The sequence below is a fragment of the Phascolarctos cinereus genome, unplaced genomic scaffold (assembly GCF_003287225.1).
Source record: "Phascolarctos cinereus isolate Bilbo 61053 unplaced genomic scaffold, phaCin_HiC Scaffold_1;HRSCAF=81, whole genome shotgun sequence".
Taxonomy (NCBI): Eukaryota; Metazoa; Chordata; class Mammalia; order Diprotodontia; family Phascolarctidae; genus Phascolarctos; species Phascolarctos cinereus.
In genome coordinates, this window is record NW_027555514.1 from 24,672,543 (window position 1) to 24,697,701 (window position 25,159).

At 42.9% G+C, this 25,159-nt stretch overlaps 1 protein-coding gene across 9 annotated transcripts in view; it reads right to left on the bottom strand.

Moving 5' to 3' along the window:
* RBMS3 (RNA binding motif single stranded interacting protein 3) overlaps positions 1-25,159 on the bottom strand; it is a 1,402,476-nt gene that overhangs the window by 120,493 nt on the left and 1,256,824 nt on the right. For 8 of the 9 annotated variants that reach the window (XM_078151263.1, XM_078151264.1, XM_078151268.1 and 5 more), the window contains 3 exons: positions 19,965-20,011; positions 10,565-10,661; positions 7,498-7,548 (listed from right to left, as the gene is read on the bottom strand). In XM_078151263.1, coding sequence (XP_078007389.1) covers positions 7,498-7,548; positions 10,565-10,661; positions 19,965-20,011 — 195 coding nt within the window. Of the gene's footprint in view, positions 1-5,734; positions 5,843-7,497; positions 7,549-10,564; positions 10,662-19,964; positions 20,012-25,159 lie in introns of those variants that run through there. The other variant, XM_078151276.1, reaches the window with a different exon arrangement.

Here is a 25,159-nt window from a genome sequence, read left to right on the forward strand (position 1 = left end):
TTTAATCCTATTTTAACACCCCTTTGATGCTACTTCCCCGAATTTCTACTTACATCTGAGTCAGATGCAAAGAATCTGGCTGCCAGTGCATCCTCCAATTTCTAGGGATAATATTGGGAGGTAGGTTTCTAATACTGAGGCTCACAAGCCCCCATTGGTGTTCATCCCACTGATTATCAGCCAGTAGCTTCAGTTAATTTTTAGCATTAAGTTTTTGTTACGATGTTATTATAAGAACAGTTGAAACAAATCATCCCCCCACCCCAAACCTGGGTCACACTCTCTCACAAACACACAGAATTTAGGGGAAGGGTGAGCGTAAATTTAGAAAACGATAATAGTGAAGTGCAGATATTGAGAACATATTTGGCAAAGGGGTACCTCACAATTCCTGGTCATTGGGAGTCTTTTTTTTTCTCTTTCTAGAGACTTCACGAAGTCCCCCTTGGGTGGAGATTTCTGTTTGGCTCCAATGATCAGTATCTTGGTTGGGTCCACATGGCTATCATTCTTATCTACTGCAAGGACTTGTGCTCCTTGAATCTGCTTGCTCTCTTGGGAGGCTACCTTCTATATCTTTCTGTAAGTGTGTATATATTTGTTGTTTTTCTTTCTGTTCCCAGGTATAACCTCTCCTTTCTTGGGTGACTTTCTCTTTGCCTTTAGTATATTTCTCTGCTTTCACCCAAATGCCTTGCCTCCTGTTGATCTTTTTCCCCAGTCAAATGATCAGTGGAGGGGATGGAAGGAAGAAGAGAGTAATAAACCCTCTCCTTCTTGCTTTCCCCACCATCCCAAGGGTAATTCCTCCTCAGGAACTGAAATCTTCCAAACCAAAGGTCTATGACCACTACCTTGGTTCATAACTTTTCTAAACAACTGCTCAAATTCCCTCCACCATTTAAAGATATTAGGGGCATGGGGGGCTTATTTGGCTAGTGAATCATGGCTCTGTCTTCTCCCACTTGAAGAGTTTATATCTGATGAAGCATCACACGATGTATAAAATCTTGTTTGCACAGTTTAAAATCTAATTATATCTGCTGATGGATTGAGGCAGAGGTCTGTGGAATCCTTCCACCTATACTATAATCCTTCTCTGCGGGTCCACAGTTGCCAGTGGTTCAGAATTCACACACCCGAGCTATCATTTAGCCCACATCTCTCCATCTTTCTCCAAATAGGAGCATGAAAGTCTTTGTCCCTTTGTCTTCTTTTACTTTTCTCACTTATCCATTTATCCCTTCTTGGCAGTTCAGAAACTAGCAACATGTTTAGGGTCAAGTATAACCTTCACCCATGGACACTAAGGAGGCAGTTCTGCTTTAATGCAGGCAGGGTTTTTTGAAGAACCTCTTTTCCTATGGAAAAGTTGGGGTCAGCAATATGTAAGGCCAACCATGATGGGGGTCAATACAGGAATTAAAATAAGAAAGCGCTTCATTAGACCATGAGCTCATCCAAGGCAAATACCAGGCTTTTATCCTTCTGGCATAATGCCTCATATAGCCCATGCTAAGACAGGAGTATGAGGCTACAGGGGCAAAAATGCCTGTTGCCCACTGTATCCTCGCACCACTTTTCAATGAATTAAAAAATGTTCTACAGACAATGCTCTAAGTGAAGCTTATCCACCACTTACAAAGTAGGAACTAAAGAGTTATCTCTTTTTCTTCTTCACAGATAGAGAAGCTCAGTTTCAGGCACAAGGATGTCACTTGTCCAGCACCACAGCTCAAATGAACTATAAATTAAAACCTGCATCTCCCACCTCCTAAACCAACCTGGTATTCACTAGGCAATATTGCTTCCCCAGAGCCAAGTACTTATCTTTCAGGATTCTAGCCTTGCTGTTCACCCTTCCTTCACCCTCATATATTTTTTTACTTTGAAATAAGTTGTGAGGGAAGAATGAGAAGCTCCCTCCCTTAGGCAGGGGGCGAACTTTTCTTTAAGTGAACAATTAAACAGATACTCTATATAAGCTATTCATTAAACCTGCCTTCTTAGGGAGAGATGGTGAGAAAGATGATTTGTGAGTGAATGAAAGGGAATGTTTACTTTTATAATCTCCTTTTCTTTCAGTCTTTGGTCCAGGGAAAAATGACCAGGTAGCTGCTATAACCCCAGCTCACACTTCCGTGTCTCCCAGGAAGTTGGGAGGAACCTATTCCGTAATTAAGGCTGCTTAATACGTAGTTAGGTGGTGCAGTGGAGAGAGCCAGGCCTCGAGTCAGGAAGACTCGTTGTACTGAGTTCCAATCTGACCTCAGACCCTTACTAGCTGTATGGCCCTGTACAAGTCATTTTACCCTGTTTGCTTGCTTCGGTTTCCTACTTTGTAAAATGAGGCAGATAGGGAAGGAAATGGCCAACCAAAAAGCTGGACAGGTCTAAACAACAACAAAGTCTGCTTAATACCAACTGTACAGAAAGGTAACGATGATGACGATGATGATAACTTGTATTTAGATGGTGTAGTGTTATTATTTTCCTCATTAGGTCAGGGACTGTCTTTTTCCTCTTTGTATCTCCAGGGCTTAGCCCAGTGCCTTGCACAATGTTTTACATTTACAGATGAGGAAACTAAGGCATACAGAGGATAAATGACTTGCCCAAGGTCATACAGCTAGCTAGTGAGTGTCTGAGTTCAGATATGAACTTAGGTCTTCCTGTCTCCCGTCACAGAGTTCTACCTATTGCACCGCCTTGCTGCCTAGACTGGGAAGTAGGAGATGGGAAGCATTGGAGGAGAACAACAGGTGTTATCTCTTGCTGTTGTTGTTTTAAAGATAACCCTTTATTCACCACTTTTTAAACAGGGTTAGCAATATGTGTGGCTCATTGAGAAGCGGAATGAGCATTGGGTAGTGGCATTCGGATCTCCCTTTTATTCCCATCGCCTCCCAGCTGGATGGAACTAAAACTGATTTAGTCCCCTTTTGGTCAGTCTAAGTCAGTGGCATCAGAGCTGCTGCTTCTTCCTCCTTCTTAACCCTTTGCTTGGCTCATCAGAAGACAAACCACGGCCTCTTTTATGTGAAAAGTGTATATTAAGGAGCGTGCTCTCCCTCCTGCTTTGAGGGCACCTGATGTCTGCAGAGCCCAGGAATAGCTTTGGTTAACACCAGAACTGCTGGTTCCATGCCCAAGGGTGGAGTCCTCCCTGCCTCTCTCACTCCCTACATATAAACTCTTAAGTATATTCTGAAAATGGGAGGATGGAGAAACATAAGAGGGGAAAAATCATATAAAAGAAATATGTCACGTGGATCCCATCTATTCCAATCCCTCACAGAGGTAGTGTGAGGAAGAGGTAAGTTTTGTAACCGCTTCACTGGGAGAAGAATCATGGCTGTTCAGTACAGGATCATCGGAGTGTAGAGGTATCCGACAGACCCCTGAAATGTTTCTTTAGGCACTAGCTTTGCTGCTGAGCCACCTAAGTTTGCTGACGCTAAATGATTCTCCAGGGAAAGCAAGAGGGACTTAGAAGCCTTGTCATTACCCTAACACTAGAGGATGAGCAAGGTTGGAAGGTACAATTAGGGAGCACAGCCAGTGAATCTGTGCCTTCACCATGTTCATATTTGGGGGGAGAATGTAAGCACACGGATTGGACCAAACAGCTGTAACTCTGGTTCATTCTCACCCTTCGTGCCCCACGACGCCTTGGAAGAATGTGGAAACTTTCCACATTCTTCATTAGAACACGAGCTCAATTTTCTGAATAATTCATGGCATGGTATGCTCATGGGGGCTTGTTGTGGAGTTGGTATTTGAGGTTTGGGGTGGGGCCTCTCTGGCCTTCCTGTTTTTATTGAGGTTAGAGGAGTAATCTTCTGAATTTTGTCCTTCCACAAACGTTTGCCTCTCCCACTTAATGGATGAGGAAACTCAAAACAGTCAGATGAGGTTAATGGAGCAATGTACCCATCGGGCAGTGGCAGCACCCAAGTTCACGGTCCACCCATGGTAACAGCCTCTGAATTCAACTCTACTGTTTAGCCCACTGAGCCACTGAGTTTCCCAGGATTCTTGCTTTAAAGATAAGCAAATGGTGGGTGGGCCAGCTGCTCCTCCTTGCAGTAAAACTACCCCAACCACAAAAATTTGATTCCGAATTAAGCTGCCTCAGCTCCAACCTGACACACCATCCAATCTCAGGATAGAAAGGGCCTGGACTCCTGGCTAGAAGGATCCTTGGGGAAGACTGAACAAACGGAACCACACACAAATGGAGGCTGGTGTTGGGGGAGCTTGTGAAGAAAAACACCGGTACACCTGCAGCTGCATCTGTAGGGGGATAGACTTGGGAAACATTTCCAAGGTCCTGAGGGTCGAAATAAATGTGCACATGACTCAGTCCCTCCACCCCACAACAGCTCCAGAGCACATGTGAAGCTTATATACTTTGACATCTGGCAAAATACTCAGATTTTGCCCAAAGTGCGTGTTCCCGTTGGCAGTGAGTAAAAGATATTTAACATGAGTCCAAGGACGGCGTTTTCATTAGGATTCTGGAGAGAGGTACGTTATTTTCTCAGGAGGGATCTTTTTCCTCCAAGCCTGTCTCCTTTTTCTGAGTTGGCGGGACTTTTGCCCTCTTTCCTGTGTGGGCCCACTTGGTGCTATACATTGGTCTGGCTGCGCACACCAGAGAGGAAGGAGCTCAGGACTTGGATGGAGATTCGTCAATGGAATTTGTAGCTTATGGGTAAGCTTTTCCAGGACACAAACCAGACAGACCTAGTGAGCCCCCAAAATATGCAAGGAAGAGGGAGCCCAGGGATGTTAGTATAATACAATTCCAGATTTTCACATGCTTAAGCTATGCACATCTCATCCCTTTAAAAAGTCAAACCAAGTGATCATAACCATCGTGAGGAGAGCAGGCTTTTCCTTATGAAACAGTATTTGAAGGTTGGGAGTTAGAAAGTAGGGAGTTAGTCAGACTGAGTTAAAATTCTGCTTCTGACAGATCCCAGCTGAGTGACCATAAGTCAATCAGTCAATAAACATTTAATAAGCACCTATTATGTGCCAGGCACCGTAAGAAGTGCTGGAGATACAAAGAAAGGTGAAAGATAATCCCCTGCTCTTGAGGAAATCACAATCTAATGGGGGAGACTACATATACATTTTATACAGGATAAATTGGAGCTAATCAACAGAGGGAAGACACTAGGCTTAAGAAGGATTGAGAAAGACTTCCTGTAGGAGGTGAGGTTTTAGCTGAGATCTGAAAGAAGCTAGGGAAGCCCAGAGGCAGAAATGAGGAGGGAGAGCATTCAGGCTGGGGGCAGCCAAGGAAAATGCCCAGAAAGATGGAGGTCATTGAATGGTGGAGTGACATGGTGAAACCAGTGCTTAAGAAAGAGTAAGTCACCTCTCGGTGTGTCCAGTAAATTCTCCAGGATTATCATTTACAGAAGTTTTGCTCCTATGCATTAGTGCAGGGAAGCTTCCAAATTGGGACTGCATACTGGTGAAAGCAGAGAGGCCCCACCTCCCTCAAACAATAATAACAAAACATCATAAGTAGCAGTTAATCATGGATTCTACACTCTTGGGAAAAGCTGAGATATGACAACGAGACTTGAAACACTTGGAGTTCAGAGGATATTTACAAATGTGTTTAGCGTACGGTTCCTATGTAAGGGTGTATGTGTGTCTGCTGGGGCCATCTTGTTTTGATTTAGGATCACAGATTTCGAACACTAATGGAACCTAGTTTGACCTCTTTATTTCATAGAGGAAAAAACTGGGGCCTGGAGAGGCTGGACTTGTTTGAGCTGACATACGTACCAAGTGACAGAGACAGGATTTGAACCCACTTTGTCTGAAAAACGAAACAAGCAACAACAACCATCACATTTATCATCTATTTCTTTCACGAGCCTTTTACTATTAATTGTTCAGTCATTTCAGTCATGTCTGACTTTTCATGACCCCCATTTGGGGTTTTCTTGGCAGAGCTAATGGAGTGCTTTGCCATTTCCTTCTCCAGCTCATTTTACAGATGGGGAAACTGAGGCAGACAGAGTGAAGTGACTTGCCCAGCATCATACAGCTAATAAGTGCCCGAGGCCAGATTTGAACTTAGGAAGATGCATCTTCCTGACTCCAGGCCCAACATGCTATCCACTGTACCATCTAGCTACCCTTTTTCATTATTTACAATAACCCTAAAAACTTTTCATCTGGGTAGCACCTTGTACTTTGCCAAGGGCTCACAGACTTCTTATTTCATCTTCACGGCAAGGAGGTGTAGAAAAGGATAGGTATTTTCTCCTTTAATCAACCACTTAATACCTTACTAGGAAGTGTCTATAATGGAACCACGCGCTTTGTGAGGCCCTGAGGAATCCAAAGAAAATGATGAAACAGGGGCAGTTAGGTTGCATAGTGAACAGAGCACCAGCCCCGGAGTCACGAGGACCTGAGTTCAAATCTAGCCTCAGACACATTATACTCATTAGCTGTGTGACCCTGGGCAAATCACTTAACCCTGATTGCATAGCCAAAAAAAAAAACATGATGAAACAGATCTTGCCCTCAAGAAGCTTACATTCTGTCAGGTGAGACATTCTACAAACATAAAAATACATACAGAACCTTTACTGAGACAACCAAGGCGCAAGGAGTTTACATGACTTGCCCAACTGAGATTGGTTTCTTGATTCCTGGCCCTCAGACCTTTTCCCTACATCCCATTCATTGCCTCTCACGAGTGTGCTGTTATCTAAATCTGCCTGTCCTGTATCTCTGTATCCTCAGCTTGAAGGACCTGGAGGAGGAGTTGATATCATAAAACAACATCAATCTAGATTCTTTGGGGATTTTTTTTTAATGTCTCTTAGTAGTGGAATGATGAGATAAAGTGACAGAGAAGTTGGATATCATGTGAATGTGTGTATGTGTGTGTGTATTTTGTGTGAAATGCTGATTTACTTTTCTCAAAGAAACACACCAATAAAAGCTCAGATGAGACACTGCTAGGCTATCCAAAAAGAGTGCCCACTTCCTGTACATGCCTAAGGCATTGCTTTGAAAAGACCGTCTTTGGCCCATGGTGCTTACAATCTGTCCCTCCCATTCTCCCCTCTTCTCCTCAAATCAAGTTTGCGGAAGCAAAGGCACTCAAGGGGAGAAAGTGAAAACCGCAATAGCAACCCAAAAATGCCTCTTTTTCTTCTGATTCTGAGCCAAGAGAATCAGCCCTGGGCTGGGCTGAGCTCCTGCACCAAGCAGGAGCTGCCCATGCCTCGAAGGTGGGAGTCTTTAAGTGAGGAGGCCCTAGCTGCTTTCACCCAATACACTTTTCTTCATTATGATAATTATTGTCAATGCTTTGGGGAGCCTTTCAGGGGCAGAGGCTCCCATTTCTGAGGAAGAAGAAACAAGGTCTCCTCAAAATCTCAAAGCATCCCAAACACACACCCGCCGCATGGATAACACAAATATTTAGCCTCAGGTGACTGAGTCTCCACTTACTGTTGGCTGCATAACGTAGGGTGGGTGAGGCATCCATGAAGTGCTCTGGACCTATGTGGCAAATGGCATTTGTTAGGACAAGAAAACCACAGAGAGAACTTGGCGATTTCAATGCATAGCTATGGTCTTATAGGACACTGGTCTTAGATAAATGTTATAAAGCAGTTGGGAAGAAATGTTGTAGGTCGAGGAGAAGATTATAGTTACAGATGGTGACCTGATGATAGGAGCAAAGGCACAGAGCTAGATGGGGCCTTCAGGGTCATCTAGCTTAATCCCCTCATTTTATAGAAACTGAGCCACTGAGAGTTTAAATGATACCCTGTGGAGGAGGAGAATGGCATGTGGCATATTCCCCATGAAGCTGGGCAAGCACACACTGTTTGGCTCCAGAAGGGATGGCATATGTGCCCTGGCCCTTTGCTAAAGGCCATAAATGATCAGGGCTACTGGTTGGTCCCTTGTTCTCCATGGTGGGAATGGGCGGGCAGATGGAGGGCTATGTCAAATTGGATTGGCAACTGAGTCAGGAAAAACTGCCACATTGTGGAACATAAAGCTCAGAGAGACACAATTTCCCATCGCTTTTTCAAGGCGGCCCCATTCGGGGGACATGGCCAATGCCTGCTCTCCCATGGGCTTTCTGACAGGAAAGAGTTAAGTCTGATAGGATGTGCAATGCTCCACACCCATAATCCCCCACCTCTCCAAAGAAGGGAGGCAGGTTCTCTTTTCTTGATCTATCAATCCAGGCTCTATTAGGAATCTTCTTCCTGTGTTGTTGTTTTTTTAAAGCCTCTTTAGCACTTGGTTGATGTGATGAAATCACACAGAAACTGGAGATTTAGTTGTTAGGAACCAGCTAGCTTTTCACAGGGTGACAGAGTCTTGGGCATAATCTGAATTTAGGCAAAATATTCATTTCTCTCTTATGATAATGAGAATAGGAAGCACCAACAATAGAGACGACATGCACTGTATAAATTCTTTTTTTCCTTTTGGACCCCTGAGGGTAGCACCAGTGAAGTAAGTCAGTTTATAGGAGCAAATTGTCATGTAGAAAAGCACAGAAGACATTTTGACATTGAACTGATGCTGGAGAGGCGCTCAATGTGCTGTAGATACAAAAAGCTACCAGTAGAAGCAACTGGTGCTACATTACACATTGCTACTTTTCTCTTTGGAGACTAGGAAGCTGGGATTATATTCCACTTAGGGAAGGTCCCAGGTGGGACCAGTTCTTTGTAGCCATTTTCTCATAGCCCTTGGGGTACATCATGGATGGTCTTGGCCAGCCTCAGAACGAAAATACTAAATGTTGTCCAGCTCACAGAGAATAAAGTTGCATTACACCTGTATATATTCTCTTTGGTCCCAAGGAAAGGCAATTAGAAGCACAGTCACCCCACGATCATGCAATGACAGTAAAAGGCTCCTCTATTCACTCACAAAAATTTATGGAGAATATAAGCTCTGTAAATAATGAACAAGACTGGATCTGGAGAGTGGGCGTGGGGTCATAGGAAAAAAAATGGTTGTGCATTTGATGGTCTAACAGTCGAGACAAGCTGGAATGTGATGGAGGAAGGTCAGGATGGAGGGTGACTTGACTGAATTAGGGAGCAATTCGCTATACCACATGGACAGATCAATGAGGGTGCAGGGTGAACACCCTTCCATGTCTTCAGAACACACATGCCCATGTGCAGGCACACAGTAAAAAAGAACACAGACATCCAGCCTAGAATTCTATGGATGTTCTTAGGAGGACAGGTAGGACTGTTTAGAAAATAAGCATAGGTTAGGAGGACAGGATAAGCACAGATAAGTCAGATATCTAGGACCATGGAAGAAAAAGATAATAAGGACTTTTTTTTTTAATCTTGAGGGGGAATGTTTTCCACTTGCAATTCATTTTACCTACATATTGAGAATTAAACAGGTGGACCACCTGGTCCAGGGTATAGAGGTGGTGAGATGTCCTTACCTTTCCATGCCTAGAACCTCTGAGGTCTTGGTTTACTATTTTAGAATAGTGTAGGAGGTTAGAAGAGAGTTTGGCAATGACCTTCTACCAATTGGACACTGAGTCATACTCTGAAGAAATGGGGTAGTAGCCATTCGATACTTTTTACCAGAGCAACCACGGCAAAGAGAAGGTTGAGATGACATGTTATAGAGTGAAGGGGAAAATGGCTAGAAACAATCTCTTTATGTCCCATCCCACCCATCCCCACCAGCTGATGAATGGTAATATGCACACCTGTAAATATGTATGAGTACTAGAAAACTTGTAAAAGTCACGTACATGCATGTTCTGACCTTGAAGTTAACATTGAACATGAAGTCAGAAAGAATGTATCACTTAACAGGTTCAGACATGCATGTCCCTTCTCTCAACCTTGTTACAAAATGTCTCCTCTTATCCACTGCCACAAATTCCTTTTGGTAGGGAGAAAGTTGGAAAATCTGTTATTGTCTCACATTTGGTGATCTTTGGGACCTGGGAGTTGGAAGTAAAGTTCAGTTTCACGTTTTATCCCATACCAGATACTATCTATGATCACATCTGCAAATTCACCCTTCTTTGTCGCCTCAGCTCACGAGGGCATTTAACATATACTAAAATTGGTAATTTTTTATTAGAATATGGACAAAAATGTTTTTATGGATGGGGGAAGCACTGTTGTGATGATACATTCAGTGAAGGCACAGCTGGAAAAAACATAAAAGGAATGATAAAATAATAACAGACAAGGAATAAATGCTATCTAAAACAAGAGAATCTTTAGAGGGTGTAAATGGAACACAAGCAAAAACAGGAAGACTTGGAGAACTAAATGAAAAAGATGGGAATTATACTTGAAGTCCTTGCCCAAGGAGGAATTTGTGGCTGCTGGTAGTTGAGGACTGCTATACATGCTTGGGAGATAAGGTGTAACTGAAGTGTACAAGGATGCTTGCATGTTTTGTTTCCTTATTCTATTTATTCTGTCTCTGTCCATTTGGAAACCTCTTCTTCTTATCCAGTGAGACCCCCCTGGAGATGCAAGTGAGGCTGACATACCTGATATGTGGACACGGGGGAAGCAGCAATGAATGGCGTGAGAGATGTCTGGGGAATCATGCGGTTTGTTGCAATACTGTACGGTGGAGAATAAAATCTGCGAACAGAAAGAACAGAGGAAGATTCCTGAGCCACCTGCACTGCTGGGCCCCATCCCCTGCCCTGGCTTCCTCGTCGCAAACCTCAGGTACCAGGTACCAGGTACTGAGTGTGGAAAGGTGTGGAGCCATTAGCTGCAGGAAGAGAATACTTGGGTCCTTTGGAAACCTTGATCTTCAAAAATCTCACCAGAATCAGAGAATAACGTCGTCTTTAATTAATTTTTAAAAAAAGCCAAGGGACTCTGGGAATTGATTTTTTAAGCAGAAATCAATGACAACAGGCCCCCCAAAGCAAGAGAAAGTTGCTCAGCCTGTTTCCCACTCCGTGGAAGAAGATGCCCCTCCCAGAAGAAACTCATCAGATCTAATCTCATCACCATGCTGCTGACTGAAGCCCTGACACCACCTGCTTTAGTCTCCTCTCCCCTCTGATCAGAAGATTGGAGGATAGAGTCCTCCCAATGCTTTCCTTTAGAGGGGGGCAGAACCTAGGCTCTGCCTGGGTTGCTCCACTCTGTATCTGCTGCTCTGCCTGCCTGTATTCCTCCCACCCCTTTCCAGATTCCTTCTGTGTAATGTCTCCCTTTAGATTGTAAACTCCTTGAGGGCAGGGACTCTTTCTTTTTGTATCCCTATGGCTCAGTATTGGATTGGATTAGTTTATTGTGCTCTCCCACCAGAAGGTGGAGAGGAGAAAAAAGTCAACTCTTCCTGTATTAAATCAAATGGGATAACACATAAAGCACTCTGTAAATCTTGAAGTGCCATATAAACCTAAGCTCTGCTGCCCTCCCCCCCATCTGCCCAATCCCTGTTGATGTTGTCAGGTGCTGCCACTAAGGTCACTTCTGCACCTTTCTCTGTGACTCCTCTCCAAACTATTTTCGCAACAATGGGACTCCAGTATGGTAACTTGCCACCATCCTACCTTTCCAGTTTTATTATTATTATCTATGAATCCCCCTCCACATGCTCAGTGCTATAGTCAAAATAGAGGTGCACTACACTGTCTCACATCCTATTTTAGTTCATACTGTTCCCTATGGAATAACTTTCTTCATCTTTTCCTTCCTGGTAACCACCACACTCTGGTCATCATCCTTATCTCCCTCCAAGTGGAATCTTGAGCTCTGCCCCTAGGTCTCCCAGCGGTCATGGGGCAGCTTTTACCTGATTTTGCTGGGGCCATGCCATCTCTTTGAGGCAGTCTTCTCATCATGCCTGTGTGTGTGTGTGTGTGTGTGTGTGTGTGTGTGTGTATGTGCGTGTGCGCGCACTAGGAAGGGTGTGTGTGTGTGCCTTCTCTTGCTTTCTAACACTCCCTATGCCTTATTTTCCTCCATTAAAATGGAAGCCCCTCAAGGGCAAGAACTGTCTGACTTGTTTGCTTAGCACAGTGCCTGGCATAGGTAAAAGTTGAATAAATGTACCCATTCTCTATCTCCTCCTTCCCCCTTCTCTGGTTTTGTCTCTGTGTTTCTATCTCTGTCTCTCAAATCCCTACCCAACCTTCAAAGCTCCAATGAAATATCATCTCTCCTATGAAACCTTCCTGCTTTCTTGGCCAATAACAACTTGCTTCCCTGGACTTCTCATAGCACTTTGCTTTGTAATAATAACAACACCACTTATATGGTGCCGACTCTGTGCCAGGCATGGTGCTAAATACTTTATAATTAAGATCTCATCTGAACCTCACAGCTACCCTGGGAGGTGGTATACTTTTCTCTTCTTAAAAATCTTATCTTAAACTTAGGAAACCTCCTATGATACTTGTCTACCATTCGCCTTACAATTCTTCACTATTAGAGCTTCCCCCCTATTAGATGGTAACCTCCATCAAGACAGGGACGATGTCTTAGCTGCACTTTCTAATCCTCTCCTCACTCCCCACCACAGATTTCCATACATAGCAGGCATTCAGTGGTTGTTGTCCTTCGTTCTCGAAGAAGACCAAAATGACATCACTACACTGGGGCCAAGGTACGATGTGTCCAATGTGGCTGATCAGACTAATGTGAACTCAGAAGGCTCTACCACAAGTCAGGCACAAATAGTCCATGTGGACATTTGGAGTGAAGGTATCCCTAAATTTGTATATCTCACTTTTCTTTTGAGCTACTGCAATTCTGCTTTGCTCATAGAGCACAGTACCTTCTTTGATGTGGGCATGCCATGTGGGGCACTGAGTGTTGAATGAATGCATTTCTGTTTTATAAAGGGGGGGCATCACTTATATAGTGGATAGTTGGCTGACCCTTGAGCCAAGAACATCCAAATTTAAATCCTGCCTTTAACATTCGCATGTGATTACAGGCAAGTCACCTAACATTGTGAGCCTCAGTTTTCCTAGATGCAGAATGGGAATAATAATAACACCTTCCCAACAGGGCTGTTGTAAGGTGCAGACAAGATGATGGTGACGAGGTCTAGAGATTAGGGGTCCTGGAATCCCAAAATTAGGAAACACGGGTCCTGCCTGAAAGAATTTGACCCAACCCTTCCTTCAGACAAAAACAAGGTTTATTAAAGATTTGCCATATTAGTTAGACTCTTAAGATATCCAAGCATCTACAGGCTGTTAGCTAGATTGTGAAAATCTGAGTAGTGGCTAGATTAGAAGAATCCCAGCATCTTAATGGAGATGAGATGGACCTTATATACAGAAAGACTACGGGAGGGATCTAGGAGTGGCCAAGTAATCTATGGGGTAATAGAACTCCAGGGGTGGACAAGGGAGAATGGAGCCTAGATAGGATTAAAGGTGGGAAGTGTGTGGGGGGTGCCATAGGGAGGTCTAGGCTAGGTTAAGAGTAACAGATTGGGCATAGCCACAATGAAAGGCCAGTTGATGGGATTATAGCCTCAGGGGAATGCCAGAGATTTGGCCATATAGGAAAGTCCAGGGTTTTTCCTTTTTGGGGTCTAGATCTCAGTCCTCATCAATGGGTTTTAAGTGGTTTGCAACCTTTAAATGTTATGGAAATATCAGATTTTAATGATACAAAAAAACAGTATGGCCTGGTTAAAGACCTGGCTTCAGTAATAGGCATAATTCATTTCAAGTCATTCCTACGACTGTGTTGCTCTGGCCAAGTCACTTAACTTCCCAATACCCCAGGCAGTTATCAAAGCTTATAAGTAACAGAGAGGTGGCCAAACTGTGTTGACAGAGAAAATTCCCTCACTTGGGAGTGCCCTATATTAATGAAATCACAAGTCCAGGCCTTATACCTCTCTTATAAATAGCCATTATACTTACAAGTCTCTCTAGTCACTGAAAAATTGAGCTTTGGTGTCTAGAAAAGTCTTTGAATTTTTCTAAGGAAGAATGTGGAAGGGGAGTGGCCAAAAGCAGAGCTAGATCATGCCTTAATAAATAGCAGGGGTGTTGATGCTTCTGACTACCTGGTAGAGAGGGTCCACTCCATCCCACATTAAGCAATAGCCCTGGGAAAAGGAAATTAGCTATAGTCAGAGAAAACAGCCACTCAGCAAGGGCTTTCTGCCTTCGTTTTCCCTTAGTGAGTGGTCTGAGCCTTTAGGAAGCTCTCAAACTGGTGGAATTTAAAATGAGTCTTCTTTAATGCCTCTGTTTCAGTGAGAGCCCAAAGTAGGTCAGTCAAAACAACCTGAGGGCTGGAAAGGAAGGGGCTTATGTAGAGGAGGAGGATAAAGAAGGAGAACAGGGAACTTGGGAAAAGGAGATAGAATCATTCCCTAAAGGCAGAGGCTCTCTTTTCCCTACCCTGCCCTATCGGAAATGAGAGAGGGTAAGCAGCACAAGGAGGCACCCAGTAAAGGGAACAAAGGCCACAGAACCATGGATTTATTGCTAGAAGGGACCTTACAGGCCATTTTGCAAATGAAGAAACTGAGGTACAGAGGTTAACTGACTTGCCCAAGGCCAAACAGGTAGTAAATATCCGGTCAGGATTCAAATTCAGATCTTCCTAACTCCATGTCCACCACTCTATCTACTGTACTACTTGGTGGTCTTTAGGCAGCTCTTGTAGCACAGTGCTAGGCACAGAGGAGCTCACATACACTTATTGACTAATGCAAGAATTATAGTATCGTAGATTTAGTGCCAACAGTGATATAAGTAGTCAGCTAGTCTAAACGCCTCATTTTGTAAATTCATCTCACTTTGCCTTATATCATGGGGCCTCCCATGGCTTGTTAGGGGTAAATTCCTTGCATATCATGTGTTAAAACGGTTCAAGAAACACAACCCTTTGCTTCAGAAAACAAAACAAAACAAAACTTGAATTTATACCATCCTCTTTGGTAATGTACTTGACATATTACTTAGGAGGCAAGGAATGTTACAATGTGCTTTGTTTCATGGCAGGTGACTTGCTCCCAGGGATGACCTTGTCCATATACCAAACACTTCCCGCTTGCCTCAAGCTGGGCCCAGAGGCTTTTGTCTGGGTCAAATCCCCTGCTGCTCCTGAGATAAGGTCATTCATTGCTAAGCCAATCACTAATCATATTTCACCTTGGATGGTCTATTTTGTAAAATGCACCAATTGGTGTCTCAGAAATGAAAGCCGTCAGGAACAGATTGACAGGCAGAGTTTACAGGAAATTCTGTGGGGAAACTCGATAACAGAAACATAAATAAAGCATAGCAGTAAAATGATACTAGGAAAGGGAACCCTGGAGAGAAACGTTAATGCATTTTTGTTCTCTTTGCTCTAATCCTATCCATCAGACAAGTAATGGCATTCCACACTCTCTGGAAAGTTCAAACATTGCCACTCCGAGGCAAAAGAGTCATTTAGATGGAAAAACATAGTGGGGTGAAGCAACTCACTGCACTATCTTGATCCTCTAATTCCAGGTCTTGGAAATAAGCCCTTCCTAAGTCCAAACATACACTAGCCAAATTTTCAGGAAATGCTTGCTTAAGCCAAGGCATGAAGGACAGCTATTTCATCAGCAGCTTAGTAGGCGAGTTATCTGAAGAAAATAAACAGAAGCAGACTTCTGTGAGGCTGTGGAAAAAATGGGTTCCTCAATCTCTCTCCATTCCCCTGTGCCCACACCATTTATCCGTCACGCTTTTGAAAGCACTTTCACACAGGTATCAAATGAAAAATTATCCACCAACACTGATAAAACTCTGAAAGCACATGGCCCCTTGCTTCATGGGATGGGATAGAGAGAAGACTGACGAAACTCTTTACCTCAAACAACCAAGCCAGTGTAAGTGGGAATGCAGGATGCTATCTTTTTGGATGGGGAAGTACTTAATGTGCCTTGCAGATACTATTACTGGGAGCTGAGGCTGAATCCTACTTGGCACTCAATGGCTGGGTTCTCCAGGAAGACGTTTTTCTCCCCTGACATCCACAAATGCACAGAGTTTTTTATGCTTTTTGTCAGCTTCCTGGTGTAGCGACTCCTCCCCAAAGCAGATGGGAACCCATGCCACTAGGAAAATCCAGAAGGTCAAAGATCGTGAGCAGCAAGGAATCTCACAGGCCATTTTGTACCATCCCCCCATTTTACAGGTGAGGAAACTGAGTCTGAACAAGGTTAAGTGATTTGTCCAACATCACCTTGGTAGTAAGCACCAGGATTAGAACCGAGTAACTCTGATTCCAGAGCTAGTGATCTTTTCACTGAATTGAGTCTGAGGGACATAGATGTTGAATGACTCGGCCAGGGTCACAGAATCAATTGTTTCATAGGTTTTGAACCATGGAATAATTGATTCTTGGACCAGCTCTCTATCTTTCCGCTATGATGCCTCGCCATAGCAGTAGATAGCTCTATCTATAGCTAACATTTATATATCACTTTACACATGGGATCTCATTTGATCTTCTTAACAACCTGGTGGGTAGGTGCTCTTACTATTTCCATTTCAAAGATGAAGAAATTTGGGCAAAGAGAGCTCATGTCTGTTGCCCAGTGTCACACAGCTAGGAGGTGCCTGAGGCAGGATATGTATTCAGGTCTTCCTCACTACAAATCCAGAACTTAGTCCTGCATACTAGCCATCTGCACCGTTCCCTACCCACCTAGCACCTACCCATCTGTTACATAGAATGCTTAATGCTAAGGTATCAGACGTAACTAGAACATGTAGCTCCGAAGATTGTAAGGGCTTCTTTGGGGAACTCTGAATGTCAAGGAAATACAAAAAGTGCCTTGGTTCCCTGGAATTTAGGAAGGCTGCCCTCCAGAAATCCACAGACTCCAAGCTGAGGTCCCTAATAGAACATTACTTTGTGGACAGAAATGTTATCTTTGGGGGATTTGGCAGTCGGTAGCAATATGGTAAAATCTTATTGCACTGACAATAAAAATAACATGAATATGTCAATAACCCCAGGGTAGAATGTCTCCTCTGGCAAAGAAACTGTACTAAATGGTAGTTACACATGGAAATAAACATCCTGGGTTCCTGTCTCATGTCCACAGGCAATATTGTAAAAATCAGCCTCATGAATACTAACCTCAGGGTAACACAACAGCCCAGTATTAATGACGCATCCGTCACTTTTACTGTAATTCCAAAGTATCCTTAACATGGGACTTAGAGCTAGCATTCTAAGAGAAAGCTTTCTCTGTTGCCTAACATCAAACGCCCATATAAAACACCTCAGATGGTAGAGACACTGTGTACACAGGGAGGCTGCTCAGTCTTGGGTTCTTGCTCAAGAATAAGCCCATTGTAAATAACTAACATGGCAAAGGATCCACTTACAGCTGAGTCCCATAGATTTCACCTTTATAACATCTCTCACGTATGTGCCCTTCTCTCTTCTGACCCTGCCCCCACCCTGGTTCAGGCCCTTATCACCTCACACCTGGACTATTGTAATGGCCTGTTGGTAAGTTGGCCTCTCTTCTCATTATAATCCTTCAATCAGCTGTCACAGTGATCTCCCTTCAGAGGAGACCAAGTCATTCCCCCCACCGCCAAACAATCAACCCCCGGGCTCCCTATCACCTCCAGCATCAAATCCTCTGGTTAGTGTTCAAAGTCCTTCCTTACTTTCCCCTCCCTCTCCCCCCACACCTTTCCATTCTTCTTAAATCTTACCTATCCCTATCTCCTACTTCATAATTCAGCAACACAGGGCTCCTTGCTGTTTCTCACACAAACCCTCTATCTCCTGACTTTGGGTGTGTTTGATGGCTATCCCCCATGTCTATGAGGCTCTCTCTCCTTATCTCCATTTTTTGCCCTCCCTGGCTTTCTTTACCTTCTTCACCTGACATCCCACTTTCTAATGGAAGCCTTTTCTAATCCTCCTTACTTTTAGTACATTTGGTCAGCTAGGTGGCTTTGGTGAATAGAGTGCTAGGCCTGGAGTCAGGAAAACCTGGATTCAAATCTGGCCTCAGATACTTAAAGACTGTGTGACCCTAACCTCAGTTTCCCCCAACTAAATGGGGATAATCATAGCACCTTCCTGCCAGGATTGTTGTGGGGATCAAATGAGATATAGTTGCAAAGTACTGAGCATAGTGCCTGGCATACAGTAGGTGCTTAATAAATGCTAGTCAATTGACACTAATCCTACTGGCATTAACTGCAGTTGATATTAACTCCAACTACATTAAGTCCTACTGTTTATAAATCTTGTGCTCTAGCCAGATTTCTTTATCTATTATCCTAAATATACAATGTTGCATTCTGACTATCATACCTCTCCAGGCACCATTGTTTGTTGCTTGGAGTCTTAACTCCTATCGTTTTTATCCATCTTTCAAGGACCAACCCTAGCCTCCCTTCCCTCATACCTCTCAAAGTCACTTTAGCTATAACTTAAGCTACTTCTCAAAATTAATTCCCAAAGCATTACTTCCTCCAGCGCTTGTCACCTGCCACCTTACATGGTGGTTATTTGTGTGCTTGTGTCCACAAGTAAATTGGAAGCTCCCCGGGGCCACAAAACTATATTTCTGCATCCTATATTCTGAAATGTCCATTACTCCAAGCCCAGTACCTTACCCGAAGAAGCCTTTGGTGAGTACTTGGTGAATGAATGAATAAGCATCATTCACTTTCACTCACACAATCTCAAAAGTGCTAGAGCTAGAAGGCACCTCCCAGGCCAGCCCTCTCATTTTAGATTTGAACTGGGTCTCAGAGAGGAAAGGTGACTTGCTTTTGGTCACAGAGTTGGCTGATACTCAAATCCAGCTCATGTGACTTCAACTCTGGTGTTCTGTCCACCATACTATTGCTGTCTCCCTTAATGGGACTGGTTTTATTTTCCCTATCACTCTTCCTGGTGTTTCAATATCCATAGGAACCATTTCTCTTTGCCCTCTTAAGGCATTCCTTCCATTCTGGCTTCTGAAAAGTACAGGACTATTATAAGTCCCTAGGAAGGATAAGACTAGCAGAGAAAGTTTAATTGTATCGATAATATCATCTGTAATTATAAAGCTAACTCATTTGTCATAGCCCTCTAAATTACAAATAAATCTTTGGTTCTCAGTAAAGTGGCAGAATAAAGAAAAAGAAGCATTCAAAACAACAACAACTAGGGGAATCTGGGCATTTAATAATAATAATATCAACAACAATAACAATAATAAACATAGTTAACATTCGCATAGTGTTTTAAGTTTGCAAAGTACTTTAAATATGTTAGCTCATATGATCCCCATAACAACCCTGAGAAGGAGGTGCTATTATTGTCACCATTTTATAGATGAAGAAACTGAGGCACAGAGGGGTTAATTATATATATAATATATATATATATATATATATATATATATATATATGTATATATGTATATATTACATATATTATATTATATGTTATAATATTATATATAACTATATTATAGCCAGTAAGTGTCAAAGGAAGGATTTGAATTTAGGTCTTCTTCAATCCAAGTCTAGCACATAAATTGAGAATGATTGCATGAAAGACCATGAAGGTATTAGCAGTCAGTACTGGTTATCTATATGGAAAATGCCTCTCAGCTTAGATATTCCCTTTTTCATATCCTCTATTCCTACCCACACAGCTTCAACTCAGAAAGATGGTATAAGATTAATGGGCTTAGGAAATAATGAAATCAGGGGATATAAGAGATTATTTAGAATCTTGGACACTTTAAGGGAAGAAAGAAAAGAACAAAAATAGTGGGAAGTGTCTTGCCTAGGGTTTCCTGTTGCTACCCTTGAGTGAACAGAGGTAGATGGAAGAGAAAAGTTTTTGACATATTTTTCTTTATAACATTTTGAGAGCTTTAAAACATCATAGAAAACATCAGTAAAAATTATTTTAAAACAGAAAATGTGGCACTACTTACCCATTCTGTATAGCAGCTGTGGGGTCATAGGTCAATGCCATGCCAGGCTGGATATAGTTGGGAAGAAGAGAAAACAGATTTTTAAAAATCTTATTATCATGCCCAAATCATCAACCTCCCCTTCTCTCTCCTTCCTCTGATTTAAGATAATTTTCCTTCTATGATTAATTCCTCATCAGGGCTTTTAGGTCAGAATTTTTGCTCACACACCCTCATAACCTCCACCCCTAATGAGATTATGGGAAGTTTATTACATCTATATTGACATGCCAAGAGAGAGAGATGTAGCTTCAGTGATGTTCTTTTCTGCCTCATAAACCAGCCCTTGTTTCAACTGGTGTTCTCACCCCTTCTTATCTCTGTTCGGGAGGCCTAGCCCATGTTCATCACTTTGAAAAAATGCAATCCTTAATCTGTATGATCAGGAGAAAACTTTTAAAATCTATTTAACATACATTGAACCATTTATGAAGAAAAAGTGCCAAGAAAATGATTAATTTAAAAGGATTGGAGAGTCCTAGGAAAAGGTAATAATATGACAGAGCTCTTCTCTACTAGGATCCAGCTTCCACTCTTAGTGGCTAGAGGGGAAGGTCTTTTGCACCTGAGATAATAATAATAACAACAACAACAACAACAACGACGATGATTGATGATGATGATGATGATTCAAGGACTTTAGTCTAATTAGCATGGCAAAACCTGAGTTCTGCTTCTAAGGTCAGGGTAACCACACAGAGAGTCACAAGGTACAGACTTAACAAAGGTCCTGAATTAACATTGCACCCTCAGAGATAACACATCCCAGATTTAGAGCTGGCGGGGATATCAGAGGACACCACACCCAACCTTTTCTTTGACAGAAGAGGAAACCAAGGCCCAGAGAAGATAAGGATTATTATAGTCATGGATCGAGAGGCAAGAGAGACCTCACAGGCCATCCAATCCAACTCTGCCATTATTCAGATGACTGAACAGGCCCAGAAAGGTTAAGCGACTATTAGGTTAAAGGATTTACTGTTTAAAGAGACCTCAGAGATCCTTTTCTTCAACCCCCTCCTTTTGTACATGAGGAAATGACTACTTGGCTCAAAAACTTTGAGACAGAAAGACTTCCGATTTTACAGATGAGGAAACTGAGACCTAGAGAGGTGAGGTAAGTATCTATCGGGCTCTTAGGTCTGGAGATAGGCGCCTCCCGGACAATCTGCTCCAACACTTTCATTGTGAACATGTGGAAATGGAGGTCTGAAGATGTTCAATTACTATCTGGATCATAGGTGGCGTGAAGAGGGCCCCTTCACTTTACATATGACGAAGCAGAGGCCTAGAGAGACTGACTACTAGGGCCCTAGACTTAGAGCTCATTGAGTAAAACTTCCTTATTTTACAGAAGAGGAAAGTGAGGTCCAGATGAGCTCAGTGACTATTAGGTTCATAGACAAAGTGAAATGGGACCTCAGAGGCTGTCTAGTTAAACTTCCTTATTTTATAAATGAGGAAACTGAGTCTCAGCCAGGGTAAGACTCGAACAAGTTCACACAGCTAACAAAGGGCAAGGCTGGGGTATGACCCAAGTCTCTTGACTCCATACCTAGCTCTCTTTCCACTGCACTATTCTGGTTCCCAGTAAGTGCCTCTGCCAGGGCAGGGCTGTCTTGGGGAAACTCTCCTGCTCCCTGCCAGTGCAGCCCACTTTCATGAATTGAAAATGAACATTACAACTTTTTTATAACTGTCCAAATTTTCTTTAGGTTTAGAATAGGCACACGTTGTCATTCCTGTTTTTTTTTAAATTTATTTAATTCTTCTTAATTGAATTTGAAATTCTTTTCTAAGGAAATGGAGTTTTGTTTTGTTTTGTTTGGAGGAACTTCTGAAATCTACTCTTTTTCTCCAAGAAGACAAATGGAAAAATTAAAAACTGGCAAAAAAAATAGCCTTCTTTGTTTGTTTGTTTGTTTTTCAGCATGGCTAACGGTAGTCTTCCTGGTGGGCTTGGTGGGCTCTGTGCATTGATAAAATGAAAATTGTCTGGCTCCAAAACATGTGGCCCAAAGCCAGCCCAGCTTACAACATGACTCACATAATGTAGGTGGGCCTACTCTAAATGGGGTACAGAGTTGGGGGTTTCCCTTTAATATCTTCTTTGACTCAACCACATAATTATCAGGATCACAGATTTAGAGTTGGAAGGGGCCTTTGAGGCCACTGAGTCAAACCTCTTCACTTTACAAATGAGGAAACTTCGGCTGAAAGTGGTGGCAGCTGACAGGAAGAAGGACTGGAGTAGAAAGAGAACGGACATTGGGAGATTAATTAGGGATACATACAAAAGTGGCAGTTGTATGAGAGTTATGAAGATTTAAAAAAAGGCCAGATTTGAAAACACATGGGCTACTTGGGGTTAGCATCAGTAAAGAGTTGAAGATGACCCTGAGCTTTCAAGCCTCGGTGTCTGAGAGGATGGTGATGCCTTCCTCAGTAACAAGAATGTTGGGCAACTGAGAAGTTTGGGGGGAAACAAAATAAGTTCTATTCTGAACTATTTTGAGTTTGAAATATCTATGGAATATCCAATTCAAGATGTCCAAAAGGCAGTTAGAGATGCAAGACTAGAAGTCAGGAGAATGCCTAGGGTTGGATGTATACACTTGAGAATCATCTGCATTGAGATGATAATGGAACCCATTGGAATTCAGAAGACAACCAAGGGAGATAACACGAAGCAAAAAGAAGAGGGGTCCCTAGACAGAGTCTTGAGGGATACCCAAAGTTAGGGGCCTGCCCTGGATGAAGATCCAGCAAAGGAGACTGAGAAGGAAAGCAAGTCGGAAGAGGACTGAATGAGAACAGTCCTAGGGACACCAGGAGTGATGATACTGTCAAGAGAAGAGGGGGCTCAACAGTGTCAAAAGCTTCTGAGAGGTCAAGAAGAAGGACTGAGAGACGGCCATTGCATTTTACCATTAAGAGATCATTGGTAACTTTGGAGAAAGCAGCTTCAGTTTCATAATGAAGTCTGATGCTAGGATGGGAAAAGCTCCTGTGGGTGAGTAGACAGCAAATCAATCAGTGAGGTACAAAAGGATTGCCAGGGCATCTAAACAGAGCAATGGATGGAGCGCTGGGCCTGGAGTCAGGAAGACTTGAGTTTAAATTCAGCCTCAGACACTTACTAGCTGCATGACCCTGGGCAAGTCATTTAACCCTGTTTGCCTCAGTTTCCTCATCTGTAAAATGAGCTGAAGAAGGAAATGGCAAATCACCACAGTATCTTTGCTAAGAAAACTCCAAATGGGGTCACATGACCAAATAACAGCAAAAGGATTGCCTAGCTGCAATGAGGGGCCAAGTCACAGAGGATGTAAGACAAATTTGTAGTGGGCTGAGTCAGCACAATTTCATGGTGTTTTTTCTTGCTTTAAACAGCAGCACATGAAAAGGAATGAAATGGTCAAATAGTGGGAGTAGCCTAAAGCTTTGGTAATGAAAGATGGTTGACAAGGATTCAGGAGTAGAAAATGGCATAACATTGAAATGGTATACAAAGGTGTCGAGGTAGAGAAAGAATGAATGTACAACCATTGAATGGGTGATGGCCAGTAAAACAACTGAGGGTAGGGAGGGAATGGAGGTCGAGGTGGGGATGAAAAATTGGCTTAGGGGTCATAACACTAAGGGAAAGATGGAATTATAGAAGATTATCATGAGATAAAGGAATATCGGAGTTTCAGAGGGAGGGGAGAATGAGGGTAAATGTTTTCATTTTTTTATACCAAGATCTTAGAATTTACTCTGCCTTCCTTTGGCCCTATGGATTGTCACAGAGACCAGAAATATTCTTCAGGGCTACAGAGTCTATATTCCAGTGTTCCATCATAATATTCTTCCAGTCTATGTTATCATCACAATTATTCCTCCTTCTCCATTTTCACAGCTAACATTTGTGCAGCATTCTAGCTTTGGGGAAGCCCTTTATATACACAATTTCACTTGAGCCTCACAATATCCTTGTCAGGGAAATGCCATCCCCATTTTACAGAGAAGAAAACTGGGGCTTAGGGGCGTTAATTAACATGCCCAAGTGAGTAAGGAACCAAATCACAAAGAAAACTGCACAGAAGATGTAAGGAATAGCGAGGACATTGGCTTGGCCAGAAGAGAAGGTTTGTGTAGGGGAAAGATAGATTGATCAGATTGGAAAGTAGGACAGGGGCCACTATGGAAAGTCTTGGATGCCAGGTTGAGGGGTCTAGACTTCATCTGTTAGATCAGGTGGAAGCCTTAAAGACTTCAAGTTGGGTTTAAAGCAGTGTTTTGGGAAGATTAATTGGTAGCAGTGTGTGTGAAGAATTGTGGGAGTGACATTAGGGAGGGAGAAAAACCAGGGAGGAGATGGTAGCCATGCCTGAAATGCCCTGTAATGTTGAGGGCCTGTACATGAATAGTGGCAGAGGAAATAGAAACAAAAGAGTAAATATGAAGGAGATCACAAAGGGAAGACAGGACAGGACCTGTTGTTTGGCCGACAGGATGTAGAGTGCGGTAGAAAAGGGAAATCAAAAGATGTCTCAGTTTTTCAGCCAGGGAGACTGTAAGAACAACGTTCACACCTTGCTAGAAAGAGGGTGGTGAGGAGAAGAAGCTGATCTGAGAGAGAGACGATGAGCTTCGATTCCAACATGGTGAGTGGAAGGTGTCAAGGGGACATCAGAAAGGAGATGCCTAGTAGGCAGTGAGAGATGAGAGACAGAGCTCAGGGCTAGAGATGTCAATCTGGTACTCATTTGTGAGAATGGATAAGATTTCTGCCTGAGAGAGTCTAGAGAGAAAAAAAAAATCTAAAAGTTCAGAGATGGGATTGATTTTGAGGCCCTCCCATGTTTAGGGTATGGAACAAGAGGAAATACAAAGAGCCAAGGAAATGGAGAAGCAGCAGCCAGAGAGATAGAAAGAGAACCGGGAGCACATAACACCATCAAGATAGATTCCTTCCAAAATGTTCCACCCTCCAAAAGCGATTGGGCCATGTTTTATTTACAAAGTGGCCTTTTGTCTATTCCCTGCACATGGCATTCCATATCCTATCTTTAGTAGTTGTGGAAGGCAGTCCCAGCTCGCCTCCACCTCACACAATCTCTGTCTTCCTTTAAGAGGCAGCCCAGGTGCCACCCTCCACAGGCAGCCTTCCT